The sequence below is a fragment of the Prenolepis imparis genome, unplaced genomic scaffold, assembly GCF_030444845.1.
Source record: "Prenolepis imparis isolate NDT839.2.m4 unplaced genomic scaffold, iyPreImpa1.0 SCAF_80, whole genome shotgun sequence".
NCBI lineage: Eukaryota > Metazoa > Arthropoda > Insecta > Hymenoptera > Formicidae > Prenolepis > Prenolepis imparis.
The window spans coordinates 108,104-125,756 of NW_028141238.1; the positions used below are offsets into that span (position 1 = coordinate 108,104).

General features: G+C 33.9%; 2 protein-coding genes across 2 annotated transcripts; both read right to left on the reverse strand.

Annotated features, from left to right (window-relative positions):
- Window positions 1–3,484: 3,484 nt before the first annotated feature.
- LOC145947436 (uncharacterized) lies at window positions 3,485–5,865 on the reverse strand. Its single transcript, XM_083057216.1, has 2 exons — window positions 4,731–5,865; window positions 3,485–3,714 (listed from the first exon to the last, which is right to left on the reverse strand). The coding sequence occupies exons 1-2, from the start codon at window positions 5,863–5,865 to the stop codon at window positions 3,485–3,487; spliced, it is 1,365 nt and encodes a 454-aa protein (XP_082913342.1).
- Window positions 5,866–12,935: 7,070 nt separating this feature from the next.
- On the reverse strand, window positions 12,936–14,315 carry LOC145947438 (uncharacterized). The gene is made up of 5 exons (XM_083057217.1): window positions 14,237–14,315; window positions 13,855–14,057; window positions 13,364–13,632; window positions 13,095–13,275; window positions 12,936–12,949 (listed from the first exon to the last, which is right to left on the reverse strand). Exons 2-5 carry the CDS (start codon window positions 14,036–14,038, stop codon window positions 12,936–12,938), a joined length of 648 nt encoding a protein of 215 aa, XP_082913343.1. The 5' UTR covers window positions 14,039–14,057; window positions 14,237–14,315.
- Window positions 14,316–17,653: the final 3,338 nt, after the last annotated feature.

Here is a 17,653-nt window from a genome sequence, read left to right on the forward strand (position 1 = left end):
AATTCTTTGGATAAGGCTGTGGCGTAACAAACTTGCATGGTGCTGATAAGTGTCGCGACGCCGACAAAGCAATTTCTAGCAGGAAAATTTTGCAAACAAAAGAATTACCTCTGACAAAGCTTCTTTTCCATAAAATTTTCATATTTGGCTGCAAACTGGAAACGCTTGCACGTACATCTGAAGCTATTCATATCTTCAATAGTGATAACACTGTATCTAAGAATGATTTCTATCAGCTCGTTAGGTAAGCACATTATCGTAGTCATTATGAAAAAATTTCAATGACACGCAAGAAAATATAATGAATCAAAGTGATCACAAGAAACAATTCGCGTAATTAATTTTCTGCTTTTGAAAAATACACCAATCTGTTGTACTGCTCCTATGTATATGGCGATGCAAAGAGCACAAGCACGTGTTTTATGTACACTACAACAGTTTCCACACTCTGTCCACTCTTATACTGAAATCCTTACCTGAAAAGTGCTTGTGCATTGTGTTTCTTCCTACAATAGAGTTGTCACGTGACATGTCTTGCGCACAAAAATAGGAACGAAATTTAAAAACTGAGAATACGCTATTTTCATTGTACTTATATGCCTTTAAGATAGAAAAAGCTAAAGAATTAAAGAAGTACTACATACCACGGTCTCGCAGATTTTAAAATAAAAACGTATTTTAATTATTGTAATTCAGACAGTAATGTTAAACAAATGAATTCAAGTTTGTTGTGCGCAACAGTAAATGTCTTTACAGCATCAGCAAATATCTTTATAATTATGCATAAAAAATATTGTAACAGTCGGGAATATTCCACGAGAAGGAGCAGCTTGTCAAATATTTATTTTCATCATTTTATATTTGAACAATTTTTGTAATTCTTGAAAAAAAAATTTTATACTTTTATAATTAATAGATGTTTGGTACATTCTAAATATTGCATAATGTAATAAATATTATTAATTTTGCATATAACAAAAATAAATAAATGACTAAATTAAAAAATAGAGCAAAATGAATATATATGAAACCAAAATAATAAAATATTACACTATATTATGCACAAAGAAAGATTGAAGAATAAACAGATGAGAGTATTTTCAATAAGGACGCATTTAATGATATTATTTTTTTCTATGTAATAAATTTTATTATTTCTAGTAAAAATTATGTAATATGTTTGTTCATTGTTGAAATTGAAATTACAACAGTGATTTAACAATACACATTGCACAGTGACAATTCACAAAACAGTTCAAGGGACATATATAGCACATAAGAGTCTGACGTATTGTACAATATAACACGTGTATCTTCATATCAGTGTCATTTGATTATCACATTGGTACAACAATCTGTAGATTCATTACATTTGTGTATCATTTTTACTACATATTTTGAGTATTGTATTTAACTATATTTTAAAGCAAAATGTGAGCTAGGAACGTTAAGATCAGACTTTAATTGATTTTTTTGTCAATAAATGCCTAAATAGATTATTAAAACAAATTAAATTACAGGTGGTCAAATTAAAGATAATTATAATTCGTAATTATATACGTGTCAGAGAGAAACCTTATACAAAGATTTTTTTTATTATTATTATATTAATAATAATTAGAAAAAATATCCGTTATTGTTATAGTCATATTCCATAGGTTTCCACTCTTATTACTCTGAGTTCTTATTAGGTATATATTTATTTATTGTTACCTCAAGTAAATGTCTCATTTCGTCCCATATCTGAAAATAAAGGATATTAAACATGAGCAAATATTAAATGTGGACAAAGCTCTGATTACACACATAAATTGAAAAATAGAAACTATATATAATTTTTTCTGTCTATGCATAAAGGAATATTTCATTGACTCATATTTTTGCCAAAGTTACAAATATATTAGGTGTACAACTTTGCTTCCGCCGTTTTCCTATAGATAGCTTTAGCGGTAAGTAGTGGTCGAAATAAATAGATCATAGACGTCATGCAATAAACTTGGGCATCTGTCAACATAACCCCATAGAAACATTAGTCGATTTGTGTCTGCATCATAAAGTTATTCTCGATTGAAAATGTCAGTTTACGAGCCAAATTCTCGTCATTTGCGGGAGGTTATTTGGTTTGGCCGTCGACGTGGAAGCATGGCCGGGATAGCCCCATAATTTTCTGCGCTTGGGGTTATCGTAATGAACCCATTTTTCGTCCCCAGTCACAATGCGATGCAGAAATCCCTTCCGTCTTTCAAGCAACTGTTCACAAGCAAACAAACGCCGTTCAACATCTCTCGGTTTCAACTCGTACGGCACCCAATTTCCTTGTTTCTGAATCATTCCCATGTCTTTGAGGCGTTTTGAAATTGCTTGTTGAGTCACTCCCAATGATCGTGTCAATTCTTTTTGACTTTGACTCGAGTTTTCATTAAGTAATGCCTCCAATTCTGCATCTTCGAAAACCTTCTCTCTTCCACCGCTATGCCGGTCTTCGACGTGAAAATCACCGTTCTTGAAGCGTTGAAACCACTCACGACACGTTCTTTCACTAATAGCGGCCTCACCATAAGTATTTGAGAGCATTCGATGAGCCTCAGCCGCAGATTTCTTCATATTGAAGCAGAAAATTAAAACCTCCCGCATATGACGAGAATTTGGCTCGTAAACTGACATTTTCAATCGAGAATAACTTTATGATGCAGACACAAATCGACTAATGTTTCTATGGGGTTATGTTGACAGATGCCCAAGTTTATTGCATGACGTCTATGATCTATTTATTTCGACCACTACTTACCGCTAAAGCTATCTATAGGAAAACGGCGGAAGCAAAGTTGTACACCTAATATTTTAGTATTAAAATAAATAAAAATCACATATAAATAATTGCCAACCTGTATAGCATTTATTACTTTGTTGCAAGATTTGTGTGAATAAAATATGTCAAACATCTGTACGTTGACAAGACAATACGGGCATTTCCCAAACTCTATTCTAAAACATCTTCCTTTTCTAATCATGGCACTGAAAACAATACAAATTATATATATGTAAATATATATGTGTTGATGATAAAAGAGTTTATCGAACGATTCAGATAATTCCAAACATAATATTATACCCACTATTCTGCTTTGCAAAATAAAGCGGCAGGGTAGTTATTTATCTTTATCACATCGCAACGTAAACCGAGTCTCCTGGCCACGCTGTGATATATTATATATAAAATAATATTTTCGCCACATTTATTTTTTAAGACCTATTACAGATATTACATAACAAAAATGAATTAGAGAATATGTTAATATATAACAAACATATAGCCATGCTTACAGCAGTAGTTGACCATAATTATAATATAATCTATAATAATTTACATCATCTATACACATGTGTCCAAATTTGAGTTGTCCCATCTGCATGATCGAAAGTTTAATGTGTCAAAAATATATTCATCCAGCGTATCTATTATTTGCGTCCCTTCAATTTCGTTCTATAAATTTGCATCGTCGATATTATTGTTTCTCCAATAGTTTAAATTTTCAGTGGACATCGAGAATATCGGATGATCGGGATGCTTTTCTTTGAGGCATTTCATTACCTCATGTGCCATTTTATCTAATGATGCTTTTACTTCCGAGTAAGCTGTACACTTTTGGGGATTAATAAATAGCGTCAAATAAACAGCAGTTAATTCCAAAAGCCGCGTTTTGCCAGGTCGTTCTAGAAATTCATTCCACGCTTCTCTCACTAAACGTAGTCTCTTATAGTAAGATTTTTTTATATTGCAATATCTTTCGATTAAATTGCGACCATTTCTTCTGAAAAATTTACATATTAAACATGCAATAAGTACATTAATCTATGAAATTAATAATTTCATAATAACTCTATGTTAAATCTCGTATGTTAAATTGAATAAAAACGAAAAAACTTTAAAAATTAATAACTCGAAAACTACAAGTCGCACAGCTATCTTCCTTGGCGACAAAGTAGGTACCATCGAACCCCTTGGATCCTGCAAGTTTCGTCCCTTAATGTTTGATAGAAAAAATTTAATTAATTAAATAGAAAAAAATTTTGTAAATTAATATCTCCGAACCTATCTGTCGCACAGCGATCGGGTTTCGCGTGATGCAAGATACTATTGGCCCCTTCCAGTCCCTCGAGTTTCGATCCTCAATTATGTGAAATAAATATTATACAAAATTAAAAAAACAAAAATTAATTTTTTTTTTATTATTCCATCAACATTAACGTGGTCGCAAACGTGATCAATCGCGCTTCTGACCATTCATCCGCGACGTACCGTTCCTGAGATATCGCGATTATGAAAATCAACTAATCACGCCTTCCACGAACGTAGACGGACCCCGCCGAGAAAAATCCTCTATCGCCTACCGTTCCCGAGATATCGCTATTTTTGGAAACCCACCAATCACGAGCGAGAAGGCTTCCTTGAGCCTAGACCGATTAAAACTCGCGTATCTTGCAGCGTTCCCGAGATACAGCGTGTCGATGATCATCAAGATACAAAAAAATCACCATATAGGGGAGATATTTATATATATTGTATATATGGATCTTGGACGGCTGACGGGGCTCCGGCAACTTGGAAAACTCGAATGACTCGGATGACTCGACAATTAGTAGTAGTAGTAGTAGTAGAGGAAAGTGAGTGGTTCCATACGGCCCCCGACGGCACTCAGAACAAAAAGAGTTCCATTGTGTCTCCTCACTCTTTTTCAAACTGGGGTGTTGGGATCTCAGCCCAGAATTTTCCACTAGGCTTATGAGTTCCGTCACCCTTGTTTCGCTTAAGTCTTGGGATTTAAGAAAACCTTGCCTCCAGGTCGTAAACCTCTTGCGAGCAAGAGCCAGGCATTGGCACAGTATATGTATGCTGTCCTCTTTCTCCTCCCCACATAGTCGACACTCCTTCCTATCTGCAAGTCTGATGTTGAATAGGTGAGCTTTAAGTATTGGGGAGTGTCCTGTAAGTAGTCCTATCCCCACCCTCAGTCTCTGCCTATTCAGTGCAAGTAATTCTTTGGTCCTGACACCACTGATGTCCTTCATCAGGAACTTGGCCTGGCGGCAGGTTTCCAACTTCTCCCATCTGGCCTTATGCTGTTTGCTTATGCTTTCCCTGATGGAGTTTTTGCCCACCGCGAAAGGTAATCCTACCTCCCGACTAGTTGGTGCCTTACTGGCCCCTTCCCTAGCCAGAGAGTCTGCTATTTCGTTACCTGGTATACCTTGGTGCCCAGGTACCCAGATTAGAGTTACCTTATTTGATACGCTCAGCTCCTCCAGCGCTAGCATGCAGTCCCAAACCAAGTGTGATTCAGTGGTTGTCTTTGCCAACGCCAAAAGAGCTGCCCGGCTATCCGAGCAGATATATATTTTTCTGCGTTTTGTTCCTTTAGCTAGGATGTGTTCGGTGCACCTGAGGATGGCAAGCATCTCGGCCATAAAGACCGTACAGTCGCCTCCCATAGGAATGCTTTCCCTATAGTTTTCCCTAGGTCCATATACTCCCGCTCCGAAGCAGTTGTTTATGCCTGATCCGTTCGTGAACCACCGGTCCACATTTGTGTTCGTGATTCCCCCCGGATTCAGCCATTCGTTTCTTTCTGGTATCCATACTTTAAAATGTTTTACCAGCTGGTATTTCCTTGTTATTCTGTCTTGTTTGCCCTCGACAGGTTTCTTTCGGAGTAGACCCAGCCTAGTGTGTCCTAGTCCAGTGTCTCTCCATTCACTCTGACATTTTAGGCGGTATGCCGTGGTGTTGGCTGTTTTGACCACGGCCAGGTCTAGTGGCGTAACATTGAGGGCTATTTCAAGCGCCTCTGTGGGTGTGGTTCTCATGGCCCCTACTGCAGCCCTTAGGTACCTTGCAGGCTTCTCAGCAGTTTCTCTGCCTCCCTCTTGCTTGTTCTCGTCCGCCAGATAACTGATGCATAGAGCAGTCGCGGCAGCAGGACCGCCCCATACAGCCACATTGCTGCACTAGCGCTGATGCCCCACGACTTGCTCATTGCTCTTCTGCACATCCACATGGATGCGTAGAACTTTTTCCTTCGTTCTGTTAAATGTTTTCCCCAGCTAAGCTTGGGATCTAGTATTAACCCCAGGTATTTTACTGAGTCTGTAAAAGGTATTTCCTTCCCCCAGAGTTTTAACGGCTCTATAGGTTCCGGTTTATATTTTCTGGTGATGATGTTTGTCTTGCTCGGATTTACCGATAGACCTCTGTTCTCATACCAGTTTTGCACAATTCTTAAGGTATCCCTTGCTTGGTCCCTTAATGTATTTAGAAATGATCCTCTTACCACGATGGCCACGTCATCAGCATAACCAAAGGTCGAGAAACCTTTCCTCTGTAATTCCTTTAGTAGGTCGTCTATCACCAGGCACCACAGCGGCGGAGATAGGACTCCTCCCTGTGGGCAGCCTCTTGTTGGTTTTCCTCTGACGGAGATGTCTTGGCACTCAACCGACAGGCATCTGTCCGCTAGCATATCTTCTATCCAGTCCACCAGCGGTTCTTGAACTCCATGTCTGATCAGTGCTTCCCTGATAACTGCATGTGAGGTGCTATCAAAAGCTCCCTCAATGTCCAGGAAAATTCCGATAGCATAGCCTTTTGCCTCTAGCTGCCCTTCAATTTTGCCTGTCAGGTGGTGTAGGGCAGTCTCGGTAGACCTGCCCTCCCTATAAGCATATTGGGCGCTAGCTAGAGGATGGTGTATTAGAGAGTTGGACTTGAGGAATCTGTCCACCAGCCTCTCTAAGGTCTTCAGTACGAAGGACATGACTCGACAAAATCGGAAAACTAAATTTGGTAAGACTTAGAAAACTGTGGAAAATTTGGAAAAAGTAGGAAATACTTGAGACGATTCGTTTGAAGGATGAGAGATTGGCTTGAAAAAGAGAGAGAAAGAGAGAGAGAGAGAGAGAGAGAGAAAGAGAGAGAGAGAGAGAGAGAGAATTGTAATAAATATTAAGTATGCGTATAACCGGAGCCCCGTCAGCCGTCCAAAGTTACCCTGGACGTTGCCCGACTCTCACCGCGTGGAGGTGGGGACGGATTTTCGAGAGTCTTGTGTGTGTGTGTGTGTGTGTCTTATTAATTTTTTTACATGCTAAATATTGAGAATAAATATAAAATGTTATAAAATAATATAAAATATATGAATAAGATATAAAATGTTATAAAATAATATAAAATATATTAATAACATATAAAATGTTATAAAACTAGTCTTCCTCTCTCTCCCTCGCCCGTCTCTCCGCCCTCCTACCTGCCTCCACGCCCCTCGTAGAGGCGCCAGAGGTCCGCGCGCTCCTCCAGTGGAAAGCTCTCGATGAGCCCTAATGTGTCGTCGGACACGTCCGACACATTAGGACTCGTTCCTGAAAAGATGAAAAAAAATAAATATCCTGTAAAGGATGAATAAAAATTATTGAAAATGTACCTACCACCGGATGCGCCGACCTCGCACTGCACCTCGCTCCTACCGCCCATGGACCACTGTAAAAAGTGGTTAGTCTCCGCCTGGATTTCCATGGGAAGGTACTGAACGAGGCGGCGCGCACTCTCCATATTGGTTGCTGAAAAATAAAAAAATTATTAAATATTTAACCGCGAAGGGATGGGATTCAATGTAAAGAAATATGTACTTACCACTCGGACGTCTATCTCCCTCCGCTCGCCGCATTCGCTCGACGGCCTACATGCGGACTTCCCTCGGGATACTATCTAGAAAGTCGAGAAACTCGGCGTCGGGAGTATTATCTGAAACTGAAGAAATATTTTAAGGGTAACCCAAAAAGAAGTTATTCCATCTACGTACCGACACTCGCAGTATCCCGGTCTGCGATGTCCGCTTGCCTAGCGGCCTCCTCCCTGATAGCGTCCTCCCACATCCAATATGCGGGAACGTGGAGGCGTGTCCGTCGGTCCGGATTGAGGGGCATGCTTGCTGGATTACTGAAATGAGAATTAAAAGATAGCAAACGATAAATAATCTCCCAACTCTTGAACGATACGAGATACGAGATCGACGTTAGTCCTATCTTGTACATCTCTTTGAGATGTACAAAAAAGGTCGTCTTGTCCGACCTCGTATCTCGAACCGTTGACGAGTTAGGAGGCTCGGATTAAAATTAAAAAAAATTTATTAAAATAGTTGAAAACTTAATAGAATAAAATAACAAGATACCAAATTTGATAGAATTAGTAAAATTTAGATAAATAAACCGAAATTCTGTACAATTGTCGCAAATTTAGTAGAAATTATTATAAAATACAAAATTTAACAAAATTGACTACAATTTATCACAATTGATTTAAATTGTGGAAAAGTAGGTAAAATTTAATAACAATATTACACATAGGTACTTGCTACAAAAACCTTTAACAGAATCCTAATCTATATTTTAACATTACGTAAGAGAAAAAGCAACATGCATTCCCATTAAATGAAATAGTTTAACACATTCTTCACCTATTTTCCTACACAACGTGTAATGAAACCCAACATGCATTTATATTACACCTACGTACCTATAAACAAACGCCAACGTTGATCGCCAAGAAAAATCGCAAAACACTTGCCAACAGCTGACTGCCATATACGGAACGTGCAACACGCCGTGGTCGTAGCAATCAAGATTGGCATGCCGCGTAGCCGAGCCGAACTCCCAGCCGAGTCGAGCCTTTTAGTTTAATGTACAAAAATTAATGAAAATTGATATAAATATTATAATACAGTGAGAAAATGCAGAATTTGATTGAATTTAACAAAATCTTGTAAAAATAGTAAAAAATTCACTAGAATTAACCAGAAAATACCAAATTTGCTCGAATTTAGTTAAATATAGTGAAATGAATGAAAATTGTTGTAAATATAATAAAATAAAGTTTAAAAATGCAGAATTTGATAGAATTTAACAAAATGTCTTAAAAATTGGTTAAAAATTCACCAGAATTTACCAGAAAATACCAAATTTGCACGAATTTAGTTAAATGTACTGAAATTAATGAAAACACTTTAAAGTAGGGAAAAGGAGAAAAAATTATAAAAAACGCGACAAAATGTAGTTACAATTTATTTGCACTGCACTGCAGGAAACATGGTAAAAAAAAATTAGCGAAAATACCTGCGCAAAATGCGGATGATTATAATGAGTGTATTATACAGCCTCTCGGACCGCTGAAGTTGAGGGATGAGCTCCACAATTTGGGCACTTAAGTTGCGCCTCACCCTCTCGTCGAGGTGGCCCCTCAACAAAATTAGGAACCGCAACTTTTTGAGCTCAGTAAGTATTTGGACGCGTCGCCTCTCCGCGTCTATAACATCAAATCGATAGAAACAATTGTTACGAGATGTTATATCTTTCATTTACAAATATATACTTACCCAATAAGTCGCTCATCGCTCGCTCCACATCGGGAACGTCATCCGTTAAATAATGACACACTCGAGGGCCACGTCGACGAGGCATCGTCTTTGCAAAATCAAGTGGAATAAACAATTAGTTAGTACGCAAAAAAATAGATTTGCGCGAAATTCAGTATAATTTACAATAAAAAACCAAATTTACTAAAATTTATTAAAATTTATTTCAATAGTTGATAACTTGATAGAATTTAATAACAAAATACCAAATTGTATAGAATTGAGTAAAATTTAGTGAAATAAACTAAAATTATTTACAATTATGCAAAATTTACTAGAAATTACTATAAAATACCAAATTGTTAAGAAATAAGTTCAATTTATAAAAATAGATTTAAATTGTTGAAAACTGAATTGAATTAAATAACAAGATACCAAATTTTATTGAATTTAGTAAAATTTTCATAAATAAACTCCAAATCTTAACAATTGTAAAAAATATTGTAGGAATTATTATTAAGTACAAAATTTAAGACAATTAACTTTAATGTATTATTATTCATTAAAATTGTTGTAAAGTAGGTAAAATGTTATAACAATATTACACATAGGTACTTGGTACAAAAGCCTTTCACACAATCATAACCTATACTAAAACATTACGTACGAGAAAAACCAACATGCATTCCTATTAAATGAAATACTTTAACACATTCTTCACCTATTTTCTTACACCACGTGCAATGAAACCCAACATGCATTTATATTACACCTACGTACCTATCAAGAAACGGCAACGTTGATCGTCAATACAAATTAGCAAAAAACTTGCAAACAGCTGACTGCCATATACGGAACGTGCAACACGCCGTGGTCGTAGCAGTCAAGATTGGCATGCCGCGTAGCCGAGCTGAACTCCCAGCCGAGTCGAGCCTTTTAGTTTAATGTACAAAAATTAATGAAAATTGTTATAAATATAATAATACAGTGAGAAAATGCAGAATTTGATTGAATTTAACAAAATCTCTTAAAAATAGTTAAAAATTCACTAGAATTTACCAGAAAATACCAATATATAATATGTAAAATAATATGTCTTAAGTTTTTGTATTGAAAAAGACAGTTGTACTGTCGAAACGTTTACATGTTTTTTTAATAACTTAATTTATTCCTTAATAAAGAATCTGTTTAACATCTTGATTATTCGGCTCGCAAGTTGGCCTATTATTGATTGTTTGATAATAAAATAAAGTTAGAAAATGCAGAATTTGATAGAATTTAACAAAATGTCTTAAAAATTGTTAAAAATTCACCAGAATTTACCAGAAAAGACCAAATTTGCTCGAATTTAGTTAAATGTAGTGAAATGAATGAAAATTGTTGTAAATATAATGAAATAAAGTTAGAAAATGCAGAATTTGATAGAATTAAACAAAATCTCGTAAAAATTGTTAAAAATTCACTAGAATTTACCAGAAAATACCAAATTTGCTCCAATTTATAGCGTTTTCGATTGGGGTGCACTGGCTGCACTGAGTGTCAGGCGCGTGTTCGATTGGCAGTGCCAATGCGCACTTGACTAGTGTTGCGTGTTCGTTTGAACGCACGACACTCGCATAGTGCGCACTCAGTGCGCACTAAGTGGCACGAGATATTTTGACGGTGCCAGTTCAGTGCACTGGATGCATGCAAGCAGTAGGGCATTCTTTTGAATAATAACGAACGAAAATTCATAATGAGCAATTCGGATTTGGCTCTCTTTAATATTTTGGAGACATTTTTGGAATCTTCTTCTAGTTCAAGCGAGGAAGAAGAAATAATTACAACTCTTCGAACTAGAAGAATAATTCCAAAAACTGTAAATTATGTAGAATGTGTGAAAAAAATGGATAATGACACCGTAAGTGTTATATCTTTTTATATAAACATCGAACCTATACCCTTTTTTAAAATATAATTAATGTACTTAATGTAATATAATAGCATTTTTATACTGAATAATAATAATTTTTATATTTGTCATAGTTCTGTAGGCACTTCAGAATGTGTCCAGAAACATGTGAGCAATTAATAGATGGTTTTCAGCAATCAGATTTCTTTCCAAAAAATGAAATGCATGGTGGTAGATCAGCAGTTTCTGCTGAAAAGCATATTTTATCTTTTTTGTGGTTAGTACAGCAGAAAACAGTTCCTTTTAATAATTATAATTGTATAAAAATTGATATAATATATTTTATAGGTTTGCAGGAAACAAATCATCGATGCGAGACGTAGCAGATCGATTCGATACAGCTATTTCAACCTGCGAAATGATTTTATCAAGGGTTATGAATTATCTTTTAAGCATAGCGAAAGATGTTATAAAGTTTCCTAATAATGACGAAGAAAAAGATGAGCTGGCTTATCGTTTTTCAAAGGTTACATCTTAAATAAAAGAAAATTACTTTTAATTATTATTGAATTGTTATAAATTAAAATAATAAATAATTATTTCTTTTCAGATATCAGGTTTTCCAAATGTATTAGGATGTATTGATGGATCGTATATAAACATTCGAACTCCTAAGTATAAAATAAGATCTACTTACGCTAATCGACATGACAAAACGAGTCTTGTATTACAAGGAATTTGTGATGATGAGAAGAGATTTATTGACGCCTTCACTGGAGTGGCTGGCAAACTTCACGATAGCAGGACATTCACATTATCCTTCATAAGCAAAAATATTAGTGGTATATGTCAAAATGGAAAGTATCACTTGTTAGGCGATAGTGCTTACCCAATAAGGGAATATCTTTTAACACCTTATAAAGATTATGGAAATCTTATTCGATCACAAAGAATATATAACAAAAAGCTTTGTGGAACTAGAGTGCTTATCGAAAATGCATTTGGCTTGTTAAAGTCGCGATTTCGTCAGTTAATAGAATTACAATTTCACGATGTCAAAAAAATGTCAAAATTTATAATGGCATGTTGCGTATTGCATAATTTGTGTATTGATTTGAAGGATTCATTCGACATAGAATTAATAAACGAGCCCAATAATGATGAAATATTTAATATCGATGATCCCCAAGTTTTGGGAGAAATAGAAGCAAAAAGAAGAGGAGAGCAGAAGAGAAATGAAATATGCGAATCATTTGATAATAGTTAATAGTAAATAGATGATAGTTTTAAATTTAAAGGTTTTTGGATCATATGTACATTTTATTAAAAAAACATGAATAAAAAATGAAACAATATCTATTACTTGTTAAATGTTTTAATGTTTATAGTTCTTGCATCTCATTATATCTATTTTTTCCATTGCACTTACATTCTAATTCTAAATAACAAAAATAAAATATAATTACAAAAATAAAATAAAATTCTTATTCTATTATTAATGCCTTAATTTGTGTAACAGTCTTTAAATTAAAATAAAATAAAAAATAATAATAATGAACACAAAACATGACACAATATTAAGTTTGGTAGAATATTTGGAAATAATGCAAATACTTTGGTACAATATTTGGAAGTAATGCCGTTTACTCGGCTAACCCTGAAGGGGTTTACATATATATAAATGTATATAACTTATTCGTTGAAAGTGTTTGGAATGTTATATTATTCACTTTTCTTTTCGTAATATTTGTCACAAAATTGTTTAAACAACTCAAGTTTTTCTCGATGTCTTCGTTCTCTACCTTCTTCTTTCTTTTCATGTATTTCCTTCAAAGTGTCTTCGACACTTCGATTCTTATTAGAAATCTTCTTTTTCTTTTTCGCATTTGTCTCTTTATCAGAAACGTTTTCTTTGGTTTCATTTCCAAGATTAGATAATATTCGTTTCTTCTTTACAACTAGATGTTTGGCGTCCATTAAAACCTATATTTATACACAAATAATGTTAAAATTACAAAATATAATTAAAAATTTATAAGATTGATTACATGATTTAAAATTAAAATTATACCTCAGGTTCTATGCTATCATCTAATCCTACAATTCCTGATAATTCATTTTCATAAGGAACAGTCATTTTACTCCGCCCTGTACTTTTGTTGTTATCGATTGCCTTCTTCTTTCGTTTCATGATGGTTTTATACCGATTTTCACATTGCAGGGATGTTTTGGACACACCAAAAATATTTTTTAAGTCCATTGCTATTTTCTCCCACATAGTTTTCTTTGTTTTAAATTGTTTCATCGGACCAATCATAACCATGTATTGACCATATTTATCTAGGAGAAATTTCGTTTCACCTTCACTCCATTCTGCCAAATCTTAAAATATTTGTATTATTAGACCTTCATTGCATTGATAAATGTCTATTATAATTTATTTACCAATAATCACCAAGTTATCTGTTAGATAAAGTTATCTAGAGGTGAAGAAATTGGCCATAAGCAGCACAGTAAAAAATATTATTTGTTCATAATTTCCACAAAAAACAAATATATTACTTTTGCTATTATCAGTCTCGTCTACTTCTGAATTTTCTTGCGATTCCTGAACATTGCTACATCCAGCCTGGGATTCACAATTGTTAGTTTCTGGATCGGGATGATCATAATTAATATGATTCAATATAGTCTTATATGATCCAACAATTCCACAGAAACTGCACGCGACATTTATTTTTTCCATTATGAAAATGCTTTCAATCCTAAATGAATAATATCAAATATTAGTAAAAACTCAAAGATTAAATTAAAATTTTTTTATTTGTGCCATTGCATGTAATAATTTATTGCATGTAAGTGTGTATAATTATTGATAAATACGTGATATTCTTGATCATCTTTTATATTATTTAATTACATATAGTAAAAATCATTACTTAACTGAACACGAGATGCCGAGGTTACTTTTTCGTTCTTCCCGCGATCTAGTCAACTCAAGTGGCACTGAAAATTTCGGCGTGTTCTTTTTCACCTGCACTATTCAGTGCAACCCATGGAACTTGTCCAGTGTTCATGTGAACTGAGTACGCACTGGTGCGCACTAACTTTTTCCCAATCGAAAACGCTATTAGTTAAATGTAGTGAAATAAATGAAAATTGTTGTAAATATAATGAAATAAAGTTAGAAAATGCAGAATTTGATAGAATTTAACAAAATATCGTAAAAATTGTTACAAATTCACTAGAATTTACCAGAAAATACCAAATTTACTCCAATTTAGTTAAATGTAGTGAAATTAATGAAAATTGTTGTAAATATAATGAAATAAAGTTAGAAAATGCAGAATTTGATAGAATTTAACAAAATATCGTAAAAATTGTTACAAATTCACTAGAATTTACCAGAAAATACCAAATTTGCTCGAATTTAGTTAAATGTAGTGAAATTAATGAAAATTGTTGTAAATATAATGAAATAAAGTTTGAAAATGCTGAATTTGATAGAATTTAACAAAATATCGTAAAAATTGTTACAAATTCACTAGAATTTACCAGAAAATACCAAATTTGCTCGAATTTAGTTAAATGTAGTGAAATTAATGAAAATTGTTGTAAATATAATGAAATAAAGTTTGAAAATGCTGAATTTGATAGAATTTAACAAAATATCGTAAAAATTGTTACAAATTCACTAGAATTTACCAGAAAATACCAAATTTGCTCGAATTTAGTTAAATGTAGTGAAATTAATGAAAATTGTTGTAAATATAATGAAATAAAGTTTGAAAATGCTGAATTTGATAGAATTTAACAAAATATCGTAAAAATAGTTCAAAATTGACTAGAATTTACCAGAAAATACCAAATTTGGTCGAATTTTGTAAAATGTACACAAATTAATGAAAATTGTTGTAAATATAATTAAATAAAGTTAGAAAATGCATAATTTGATAGAATTTAACAAAATATCGTAAAAATTGTTACAAATTCACTAGAATTTACCAGAAAATACCAAATTTGCTCGAATTTAATTTAATGTACTGAAATTAATGAAAATTGTTGTAAATATAATGAAATAAAGTTTGAAAATGCTGAATTTGATAGAATTGAACAAAATCTCTTAAAAATTGTTACAAATTCACCAGAATTTACCAGAAAATACCAAATTTGATCAAATTTACTCACAATTACTTTAATTTACTCAAATTCTTAACAATATCCAAAATTTACTACAGTTGAACAGAAAATAAAAAAAAATTTATAGAATTTACTTTAATTAACTCAAAAAAAAAGGAAAAAAATATTTACCTTGTAGTTACCTTGTTGGGTGAGATGCATGGGAGGAAGATTATGCCAAACACAAAGCTATAAGGTGAATATCTATCACACGCATTATAGCTCCGTGTTTGGAACTTTCGTCCCCTCGGCGTGTCCTGCTCCAACATATTCGTGGATTAAACAAATATATATATTTAACGCTGCTCGTAAAAGCACATGCGAGAAAAAAGAAGAAACGCAATTTAGAATCTAAAACTAATATTAGACACACGTATATACACACAAAAACTTTAATTAACAATATTATACTATTTTCCAACACCACGTGCAATAAAAAACAACATGCATTAATATTACACTTACGTACCCTATTAAAAAACGCCAACGTTGATCGCCAACAATCAAAAATGCTTACTCCACACAACAGCTGACTTACCGACATATACGGAACGTGCAACACGCCATATACGCAACGTGCAACACGCTCACGTAGGGGTGCGTTCGAAAACAACACGTGTGTATAATGTCACACTCAGTTCGATCGAAAACACCTAGTGGGCACACTGAGCATATACTCGTGGTTGTTCTAAAACTCTACATTCTTGAGCACTCATGTGACTTTTCTCCACTCTATTTTTTTACGGTGGAATTCGTGGAAATCGAGGAAGCGCGAAAATTGGCGGGATAGAGCAGAGCTGTCAGTTAGTTGTGTTTTACTTATTTAAGATGATAACCTTAATTCCCGGTCGCCATAATTTGTGTGTTGATAGTAAGGGAAATCCACAAAAGGATGATAAGGGAAACTTTTATGTATATGACATTATAGGTACTAAGCATAAATAAGTTTATAAATTTCCTTAATTAGGTTAGGTTAATTTCTTTTGATGTATTTTTCATTTTGTATTATATTTGAATTTATATTATATTTATAACATGTATTTATGTGACAGATAAAAAGATATGCGTGGTCACCGACTGTAAAGATTTACAAAAGTTTTTCAACATACCTTCAGCTCCTTCCTTTGGTAAGACCTTTACTTAATTCATTACTGTTACGTTACAAGTTGCTATTTTCTGAATATCTAATGTGAAAGTCAGTATTTTTTATCATATGTATATGTTTTATAATTTTCCTACGAACATTATTTACAGCATCTAAAAATGTACTGGAAAAACCTTTACAAGAAGATGATGATGATGACTCTATGGAACCTGAAAAATCTGTAGAAGTACCTGTAAAATCAAAATCACAAGAGACAGCTGTGAAATGAAAGGACGAAAATGCTATTAAGGCCTTGATCAAACTGTGGCAGGATCATGAATCGTTGTTTAAAAGTTCTGTAATGAAAAATGTGCAAGTATGGCGGATGATTTCTGAAAGCCTACGAAAAATGAACCCTAACTGGATTTTCAATGCTGTACAGTGTGAAAATAAATTTAAAGACCTCAGAAGACATTACATGGCAACAAAAGATTATAATGCACAGACAGGTGTACAACCCAAAACGTGCAAATTTTATAATGAAATGGAAGAAGTACTCATATATGAAACCAATCGTTAAACCTGTTTCTATTGCATCTAGTCTGAAAAGATATTCCTCTGTTCTTCGAAGTGGTCCTTCAACTTCACAATCAGAAAATACTTCTACAGATGCATGTGAAAGCAGTGACAGTGCTGATCAGGAATTAAAAATACAAAAGAAAGAGAATACGAAAAAAAAACAAGAATGGAACATCAATTAGAGATTTGATTATTGGCTAATCAAGCTGAAGCAGAAAAGAAGGAAGAAGCACGAGAAAAACATCACAAGGAAAGTATGGAGAAAAAGGAAACAGCCATTAAAGTTTATGAAAGCTTTATGTCCAAACTTCTCGATAAACTTTGAATGTTAGTGTTCCATTCTTTCTATTATACTTGATTTAAGTGATTCTGTAAACTTAGATTCACATCAGAATCACTTAGATCAAATACAATAGAAAGAATTCTCCCTAATAGCATTAAGTGTGACAATAACTGAAATACTGTGATATGTTGTACCTTCTTTTAAAATATTGTTTTGATCTATCATAAATATTTGTT

Excerpts from the sequence above, each read along its gene's own strand:
- LOC145947436 (XM_083057216.1), bottom strand. The coding sequence starts at position 5,865 with ATGAGAACCACACCCACAGAGGCGCTTGAAATAGCCCTCAATGTTACG. Across the intron at positions 3,715-4,730 it reads ACACCCCAGTTTGAAAAAGA|AACGACCTGGCAAAACGCGG; the intron begins GTGAGGAGACAC and ends ATGAATTTCTAG.
- LOC145947438 (XM_083057217.1), bottom strand. The coding sequence starts at position 14,038 with ATGGAAAAAATAAATGTCGCGTGCAGTTTCTGTGGAATTGTTGGATCA. Across the intron at positions 13,633-13,854 it reads CGAGACTGATAATAGCAAAA|ATAAATATGGTCAATACATG; the intron begins GTAATATATTTG and ends AATTTCTCCTAG. Across the intron at positions 13,276-13,363 it reads ATGATAGCATAGAACCTGAG|GTTTTAATGGACGCCAAACA; the intron begins GTATAATTTTAA and ends GTATAAATATAG.